The sequence below is a fragment of the Orycteropus afer genome, unplaced genomic scaffold (genome assembly GCF_000298275.1).
Source record: "Orycteropus afer afer isolate SDZICR_OR568_19922 unplaced genomic scaffold, OryAfe1.0 scaffold00341, whole genome shotgun sequence".
Classification (NCBI taxonomy): Eukaryota; Metazoa; Chordata; class Mammalia; order Tubulidentata; family Orycteropodidae; genus Orycteropus; species Orycteropus afer.
In genome coordinates, this window is record NW_006921928.1 from 3,480,729 (window position 1) to 3,490,519 (window position 9,791).

Consider the following 9,791-nt stretch of genomic DNA (forward strand, 5'->3'; position numbering starts at 1 on the left):
AAGCTAACATTCTAAAATGTTATTTTATACAAAATAAAAGCAGAAGATTAACTCACCGCACATTTTTCCACTTTGCCAGCATTATTAGCCCATTTTACTAAAGCTAATAATCGAACGAAGAGTTGGCGTGTTCGGCTAGCAAACTGTACTATTTCTATTTTCCTATAAAATAAAACAATTGTTAATGAACCAGAATACCAGAAAGACTATTTTACAATTCATTTTACCTGAGCTCAAAAGTGAATTCATCTTCGTTTAAAACCACTACAACAAAATGAACCAATTATACTTATCTAAATATGATTTATTTTCAATTTTTGCATACTATCTGGATATGCTTTATTTTTCACCTGAATAATAAAATTAATAAATCTAATAAATAAATCCAAAATATTTAGCAATGAGTCACATTTTTTAATTAATTTTATATTGTAATAAAAGTTATTTACTAAAATATTCCAATTTCATGTATATGTGGAAATACCATTTAACTGAGTGACAGTTGGGACCAAACTTAGGAGTTACGAATTAGATAGATATAACCTTGTTGGTAAGGAGGGAACTAAAGTAAATATTTACCAAAACTTGAAACTATATTTTTTACAAAAGCAAAGGCCATTTTCCATCTTACAAGAGTATGATTTAAAAAGTTGAAAAATCAGAGAACTTAACCATGACAACTCCTAACCCAACTAATTCCAATGACAAATTAGGAGATGTTAAATTTTCCAAGCAAAGTTTAAAAAAAAAAAAAAAGTAAGTTGATATTAAAAATAAAAGCTAAAAAAAAATAAATAAAAGCTGCTGTTAGCTGCCAGAGTGATTAAGTGGATTATGACTCATAGCAACCCCGTGTGTACCGAGTAGAACTACTCTGCAGGGTTTTCACGGGTTTTCAGAAGCAGATAACCAGGCCCATCTTCTGAAGATAACTCAGGGTGGGCTCAAACCACAAACCTTTCATCTAGGAGTCAAGCACTTAACCATTTATGCCTCCCAGAGGTTCTAAAATCAAAAGCTCGAGGCTCCTTATCTATGTTGTTATTATTATGTGCTGTCCAGTTGGACCCACTCATAGCAACCCCTCCTTGGGTTTCTGAGGCAGTATCACTAAGGAAGTAGATTGCCCAACCTTCCTTCCAAGGAGTGGCAGGTGGGTTTGAACCGCCAGCCTTCTGGTTAGCAGTCAAGTGCCTTAGGCACTACGCCACCAGGGCTCCTTTCCTTATCTATATTTATGCCATATCCACTACAATGCTTTCTCTCCTAATACTCATCAGTATTTTCATCATCTCCTCATTAAGCCATAAAAATGTTATTAAAAGCTTTATTCTGCCAACTCATGTGTTAGCTGGACCTCTCCACTTCACGTCATCTACAAAATTTATAATCCTAATTTTCATGATCCTAACAACAGGACCCAGCAAAACACCAATCTCCCTCCAAGTGGACCCTGAGGTATGGCTGCTCAATGACATACAGAGCTGAGCCGCCTCCCTGCATCTCCCAATAGCAACACCATCATGCACTGCACCAAAATAAAAGTTTTTGTTGACACATCATCCTGACTGAAAACTAGAGTCCAGCTCCTACTGAGAACATATGTACCCCATAAAGGCTACATATTTATCAGCCAGCAACATAGCCAGTGGTACTATAAAGAGAAAAGTCAAGGACACAGATCAAACTATGACTCTTTACCAGTGTCTATGAAGTATCTTAAGAGATAAACAAGCAGGGCATCACAGGCAAGACTGAGATACAGCAAAAATGTTAAATGTACATTAAGATCTGGCAGCCACTTTAGTACTATCACTCTAACTCAGCAGCGTCTTACAGAGGATCCAAAGCCTTTGCTCCTTACCCAGAGCAAACATACTTGTGATACTATTAACTTGGTTTCTCAAAGGGGACATCTCCCTTTGTAAACTATTATATCATGGTTTTCTAAGACCAAACTCTCTCCAGTAGGCAGCATGAGTCAGTTTTCCAAAGGCCTGGATTCCCACTCTACCCCAGAGTAAACAGAACAAATCCTATCACTTCCTTCCTTTAAAACTGACCAACCCAATCATAACACAGGTATGCCCCATTTGTCTCGTCCACCTCTACATTTTCAATCTATGTCTGATCTATCAAACAGATCAAATGTGGGGGGATGGGCTGGGGGTGGGAAGGAGCCCTGGTGGTGCAGTGGTTAAGCGCTCTGCTAACCAAAAAGTTGGTGATTTAAACTCACCAGCCACCAGCCACTCAGCAGGAGAAAGACGTGGCAGTGTGCTTTCATAAAGATTACAGCCTTGGAAACCTATGGGGCAGTTCTACTCCGTCCTATAGGAGCACTGTGAGTCAGCATCTACTCGAAGGCAACAGGGTTTTTTTAGGGTGGTGGTGGATTGTAGCCATTAATAAATGTTGAAAAGCTCCCTAGTGACTTGATATTTTAAAAAAAGGAAAGAAAGAAAGCACAGCCAAGAAACAAAGATATAATCCACCAGCTATCCTAGAGTCACAACTGAAATTTCCATCACATGATTTCCTTGAAACCTTCAGTTCCCTTGTTCCTTTGGCCTATGTAAACATTCTTCTGTTGTTGCTGTGTGTCACTGAGTCGATTCTAACTCATAGTGACCCTATAGAGCCTCATGGGGTTTCCTAGACTAGTTATCTTTACAAGAGCAGATCACCAGGTCTTCTGCAGAGCAGCTGGTAGGTATGAATAGCAGCTGAGCACTTAACCACTGCACCACCAGGGCTTGTTACGGAAACATACTAGTGTTTAGTAATGTCTTCAACTCCAAATTGCTACAGAACCAAAATGCTCTCAACTACAGAACAGCAACAATTGTAGATAAATGTTACTTTTCTGAAGATACCTAATAGCATCATTGTAGCAAATTATAAATTAACAGCCAACTTTCTAAGCCAGCCTGCTTGTCAGCTTCTTTCATTCAGGACCTTGTGGTCTGTATCTTCTTCTACCACCTCACCACCCTGAACTGGACCTGGTCAGTGATACAATAAAGGTTTGTAAAATAGCAAGTCCAGAGCTGGTCTCACACCAAGTATTTCCAAGGATAAATCACATTTCCCAGAGAGAGATGTAAGGTTTTTTCATACTCACCTTTCCACATCAGATTTCCGTGGCAGTCTAAGAGGGGAAAAAAAAAAGAAAATTGATTAAATATATATATATGTACCTTCACCAAAGGTAATAATAAGAGTCTTTACTGTGACTCTATTAAATATTTTAGTGTTTCAGAAAAACTGGGCAAACAACTATTACAGGTTTGGTGGCTATCTACTTTATTTTTATGTGTTTCCAGCAATATGGCTGTAAGTGAAAAACCAACAAAGGAAAGTTTCTCTCCATTGAGAATACTTCAAAAGAATCTGCATGAACCTCAAACACCTAAAAAGCCAAAGTCTTACATTAGCACACTGCATCATAGAGAGTCAAAATGGTCTCAGATGCAGGGGTCCTAATCAGTTGTCAGTCTTACTGCATCCAAGGGAACTCTGGCAAAAGCAGAAACTAAGCACACAAACAGGCCAGTGTCAATCAAGGGATTTATAGTCATCATGATGTTGCATAGTGGTTAGATGTAAGTGATTTGTACTACTTTTAAATAGCTCCCCTAAGGTTTTGATTTCTGTCCTTTTCTCTAGTTTCTCCAGTACTGACTGCCAACAATCAATGTCACCATTTTCCCTGACAAATTATACCATTTAACACTCACTGATACTTAGGAAGGTCTTGATCTGTTAACCTCTATCCTGTGGCCCAAGTCAATGGTCTGAATAACTCTCATACCTCCTCACATCTAATCCGTTTTTGAAGAATACCTGTGTAGCTGCTTAGATCCCCTGCTCCCACCCACAAGCTAAAGGAATAGAAAAACTAAAAACACTTCCAGAGGCGGTAGCAGGAGGGAAAAACTATTAAAATGGGCTTTGCTTATAGTTACCTGCAAGTTTTAAGGAACACAGAGGGCTAGAAGCTGAAGCTATGATAAGAGTAATAAAGGAAACTAAGTAGGGTCTGGGAGGACCAGCAAATCAGAGGAATGGAGGAGAAATTCAGGTCACATTATAAAACTGCAAATAATAGCGCCACTGGCAAGTTCCTCTGCATGCAAAAGCCCCTGAGAAAATACTCCTTCAGAAGCCACAGCCCTTGTCCTCAAGAGAGGGAAAGGATGACGTGCACACCCAAACAAACAGAAGAGCAGAGCTTTTGGGAACAGGCATCACTGCTCCAGCTTTTCCCATCTGCCCTCACCAAAAAAAAAAAAAAAAAACCCTACTGCCGACAAGTTGATTTCGACTCACAGTGACCCTACAGGACAGAGTAGAACTGTCCCATAGAGCTGTACATCTTTATGGAAGCAGACTGCCACACCCTTCCCCCACGGAGCAGCTGGTGGGTTAGGTTGGCAGCCCAGTGCTTAACCACTGTGCAACGAGAGCTCCTCTTTACCTGCCCCAGAAACTCGCAAATAGGCTCCTCTCGTGTCAGATGTAGTATCATTTCAGGGACAAAGGCTTTGCTGCCCGCCTTCTCTTTTTCTTACTTTCTCCCAATCTACCTGAAATTCCTTTATGGGTAACAAATCTTAAATCCCATCATTTTGCAGTAAAAGCCCTAAAGTATAAATGTTTGGAAGAAGGCACTGAAACTTATTTATATCAAAGTGCAGTAAGTCTATATGATTGAGATAATGGCATTTTCTGACCCACCAGCCACTCCTCAGAAGGAAGGTTGAGCAATCTAGTTCCGTAGTGATACCGCCTCGGAAACCCAAGGAGGGGTCGCTATGAGTCAGGGCCGACTTGACGGCACATAACAACAACAACAACAACAACAACAATTTTAAAAAGTTAAAAAAAAAAAAAGAAAGAAAGAAGGGGCGTAAAATGGTACAGCCACCGTGGAAAATAGTTCAGTGATTCCTCAAAAAGCTGAACATGGAATTTATGTTAAAGGTGGTGCATAATTCAGGAAAAAAATGGCAAAAAAGGTTGTGTAACTTGAAGAATGTAATGAGTGTCACCGAATTATACATGAAGAAATTGTGGAACTGGTGTGTGCTTTGCTGTGTGTATTTTCAGCACAATTTTTTTTAATTTCTGAATAAATGCCCCTTTGAAAACTAAATACAAAGGTTTTTTTTAAAAAAGTAGAATCTTAGTCTCTCAAAAATCAAGATAGAGTTTAAACTCTAGGATGAAAGTATGCAAGCGAGAGGAAAGGGAGAATGGACAATTTGGGAGCCAAATACAAAGCAAATATATTGTCAAGGCTGTCCTTTTTACCTTCAATAATTCACAGACAAGCATAAAATGTGGCAGAAATAAGTAACCTTATCTCTTAAGACTCTTATAAAGCATACCTAGAAAACTGGTTATACATCAGTACTAACAGTTCCTACCTGAAACGAGGAAAAATAAGCTATTTAGGAATTTTCAAGGTAAATTCTTTAACTTTGGTTACCACAAATTTAAAAAGAAGTTATTTTATATGCTTAAGTATCAAAGAGAAACAGTGACGTTACCCATTAAATTAGCCATGGTCTACAATGAAAATTCTAAAAATTCAATCATTCCTTCAATCAATCAGTAAATGTTTAGTTAAAAAAGAGAACAGTTGCCATGGAACTGACTCTGACTCATGGTGACCCCATGTGTGTCACAGTAAAACTGCCCTCCATTGGGTTTTCATGGTTGTGACCCTTCAGGAGATCACCAGGCCTTTCTTGTGAGGCACGCGCCTCTGGAAAAAACAAAAACTTAACTCGTTGCCATCCAGTCATTTCCGACTCATAGCGACCTCCATTAGGTTTCCCAGGTGGTAAATCTTTACAGAAGTAGATTGCCCCATTTTCCTTCCACGAAGCAGCTGGCAGGTTTGAACCAGCAACCTTCTGGTTAGCAGTCATATGCCTTAGGCACTGAGCCACCAGACCTTCCTGGGGTGGGTTCCAATCACCAACCTTTTTGGGTAGCAGCCCAGTGCCTAACCATTTGTGCTGCCCAAAGACTCCAAAATATTTAGATAAGTCCCAACTATGTGCCAGGCATTGTTCTAGGCCCTGAGGAAAGTAGTAACCAAATCAAAATCCCTGTCCTCATGGAGTTTCCATTCCAGGGGGGAGGGGGGACAGATGCGAAACTAATAATGCAGGTGGCAATAAGTGCTGTAGAGAAAAATAAAGCAGCACTATGAAAACGATTATGTGAAAGCTCAGAGTACTATTTTATTCAGGGTGGTCAGTCTTTCTGATAAGTGGTTTCTGAATAAAGACCTAAAAGGAACTACAAAGCAAAGCACACAGATTTCCCAGCCTAAGGTGGGAGTGTGCTTGGCATCATCAAGAAACATCAAGAAGGGTAGTGTGGCTGGAGTGGACTAAGCAAGGGGGAGAGTGTTAGAAAATGAAGTGAAAAAGGTAAGAAAGAGAAGGCAAAGATCTTGTTCTTGTTGTTGTTGTTATGTGCTGTCGAGTCGGCCCCGACTCATAGCAACCCCTCCTTGGGTTTCCGAGGCAGTATCACTACGGAAGTAGGATTGCCCGACCTTCCTTCCGAGGAGTGGCTGGTGCGTTTGAACCGCCAGCCTTCTGGTTAGCAGTCAAGTGCTTTAGCCACTATGCTACCATCTTGTAGGCCCTCAAATATAAGGTGACCACATGTCCTGGTTTGTCCAAGATCGTCCTAGTTAATAATACCTGCTATTCCAACATTATTATTAACAGCACCGCCTATTCACATTCAAAAGTGTCCTGGCTTGAACAGTACATTTTATGGTCACTTATTTTAGAGAGTTATAAAAGCTTTGTAATCTAAGTGAGACGGGAAACCATTGGTGGGTTCTGAACAGATAGGTTTTAAAAGGATCACCCTATTTTACAGAAAAGAAACTGTAGAGGGGCAAGAGTAGCAGAAGCGGTAACAGTGGGGAGACTACTGCAGTGACGTGCGTGAAGGATAAAGTGGCTTGGGATCAGATTGGCAATGGTGGAAGTGATGTGATTCTGGATATATCCTAAAGTCAGACCTGACAGGACTTGCTTGTGGTAGACTGGATGTGGGATGTCAAAACAGGGGAGCCAAGAATGACTCCAAAGATACTATTTAGCGAGAAAGGCAGATAGGAAAGGTTTGGAGGGATTGAGGGGAATCGGGAGTTTGGCTTTAGACTTGGTACATTGAAATGCTCCTTAGATACTAAAATTTAAGCATCTGGATATATTCTGGAGTTCAGTGGGGAAGTCTGTGCTGCAGATTCCAATATGGGAATCATTATCGTATGATAGGTGTGGGACTCTAACTACACTTGTATTCCAAGGCAATAAAACATGCTTCTCTATATATCAAGTCCTAAAATAATAAAAAAGAAATGCTTAGGAATACAATGTAAGTCAAAGAATGTCTAAAAATTCCCTATGAAAAAATAAGTTACACAACCACTGAGCAATTCTCAACATTTTTTCCACAGCTATACATAAGACAGATGAGCTTCACATACCTGACACTTTCTCATGGATACTCTTGGATGTTTATGATTTTTATGCAACTCAACAATAAATGCTGCACAGTAAGCTACTACATGACTATTTACGTTTCTCTCTGGGTGAGGGTTTGTTGTTGGGAACCTGTGTGTGCAGAGCAGAACTGCTCCACAGGGTTTTCAAGGCTGCGACCTTTCAGAAGCAGACTGCCAGGCTTGTCTTTCACGGCAACTCTGGGTGGGTTTGAACCGACAATCTTTTGGCTAGTAGTCGAGCACTTAACCGTATGCACCATCTAGGGACTCCTTAGACCGGGAGGCTTCTTTAACACCACCTCTTTCTGTCCCATTCAATAAAGTACAATATATCAAAACTGAATGAGAGTGATGCTCTATAGGAATAAATGCAACCTATTCTAATCCTTGGGAGCTCTGCTGGCGTGGTGCCTAAGGCATCTGACTGCTAACCAGAAGGAAGGTTGGGCAATCTACTTCCCATACCGCCGCAGAAACCTAAGGAGGGGTCACTATGAGTCTGGTACGACTCCTCACAGCGCGTTTGGTTTGGTATTCTAATCCTTCAGTCATTTACATACAAACATTTTAAGTCTCCAGTAACAAATTACTCTGTTAAACTTCACAGCCTACTATCTATACACTAATGTATTTCCATTGAAAACACTGATTACAATCTAGCAATAGATAAAAGATAAAAACTAAATTACTAATTTTTGAGAGTTTTTCTGAACCTGTTATTAAATGTAAAACAGAAATAAAAGTATATGACCCAAAATTCGATACTCCCTTTTCTTTACACATTTAAACATCATTACAGGGCATTCCTATGCTATTCTGAAAAAATAAATATCCTACTCATATTCAAAGCATTTCATGAGTAACACAGTGATTTATAAACTTCCTTCATACGTCAATAAATAACTGCATCAAGTCGGTTACCAAAACTAAAATCTTTTACTTAAACTAAATTCGTGAAAACGTTTCAGAAAAACTACTTGGAATCAACATTTTGGATTATTTTATACACACCCTATCTCTTGCGTTCAAACTTAGTCACAATTGCAACCTGTATTTAAAATATATTGTCAAGAGGCTGTAAAACATATTTCCCGTCTTAGGGATTTTATTTTAAAGCTCGAGTATTACGTATTCCTAAACGCTGAACTGTAATGTTGGGTTTGGGGCTAAAAGGCTTCCAGGAAAGAAATGCTGGCAACTCGAGCAAAAATCCCAAAGATAATCTTCAGTGAACGTCTAACACGCCTAACGAACAAGTCTCGACTTCTTCATCATCAGAAAGACCCCAAAACACGAAGATTCTATTCCACCTCCGCTGCACCCCAAAAGCTCATAAATTCTAGACTAAGTAGCCTGCAGAAGAAAACAGCAGCCTCTCAGCAATTGGGCGGGAAAGGAGGGGGACTGGGGAAGCAGGCATGGGTTTCGCGGCACTTACAGATCCGTCAACACCATGAGCTCCGAGTAGGCCCGGTGGAGCAAAAATTCGATGAGGCTGCTGAGCCGGTAGCCAGGGCTGGCCGCGGCCGCAGCAGCCGCCGCCACGGCTGCTCCCGGGGGAGGAGGCGCCGGGGCTGACGCTGGGCCGCCGCTGCCCCCGCCTCCGGGCGGGACCAGCTGGTGGTTCTCCAGCTGCACCGGGGCCATGGCAGCGCAGGATCGGGACTAGCGCAGCGGCACAAGATGCGGCTCTCGAGCGTTCGCTCACCGCGCCAAAGGGGGCAAGAGCAGAGTCTTCACCGCCTACCGCCGAGCCGCCTCCGAACAGGAAGCAGTGCGCGGGCCGCGGAGGCCCGCCCCCATGAAGCGACTAGCCTGGACTCCAAGGACTGGAGCGGGGAGAGCGGGGAGGGCGGAGAGTTGGGGGGATCGAGGAAGCAGAGGGCTGCGGCCGATGAAAAGCTGCGCCTCTGCAACCGATCAGAAGCTGCTTTGCCAGGCATCCACAGCACCCATGTTGACTGCCCCCAGCGGAAGTCCTTAGGCAGAGCGGAAGAAGAACCTGCAGGGAGACTTCCGACAGCAACCTGTGCCTGTTCTCGCAGCTCTCCAAAGCTGGGGTGTTTAGGGGCGCGTGGGAGCGGGGCGGGGTCTGGCGCTCGGGCGGGAAGGAAGGAAGCCCGGGCCGTGCGTCGCCGGAAGCCGGCGTGGGGGCGGAGCCACATTCGTCATCGTGACGTCAGGACGTCACTACTCGGCATTAACCCTCACTCAGTGGGCTTTTAAAGGTGGCAACTTGCCCAGA

General features: G+C 42.2%; 1 protein-coding gene across 1 annotated transcript in view; it reads right to left on the reverse strand.

Moving 5' to 3' along the window:
* The window catches only part of MED14 (mediator complex subunit 14), a 109,403-nt gene extending 100,210 nt beyond the window's left edge, over positions 1-9,193 (reverse strand). The window contains exons 1-3 of the mRNA XM_007952495.1: positions 8,985-9,193; positions 3,125-3,151; positions 57-162 (exon numbers count right to left, since the gene is read on the reverse strand). Coding sequence (XP_007950686.1) covers positions 57-162; positions 3,125-3,151; positions 8,985-9,193 — 342 coding nt within the window. The remainder of the gene's footprint in view (positions 1-56; positions 163-3,124; positions 3,152-8,984) is intronic.
* Positions 9,194-9,791: the final 598 nt, after the last annotated feature.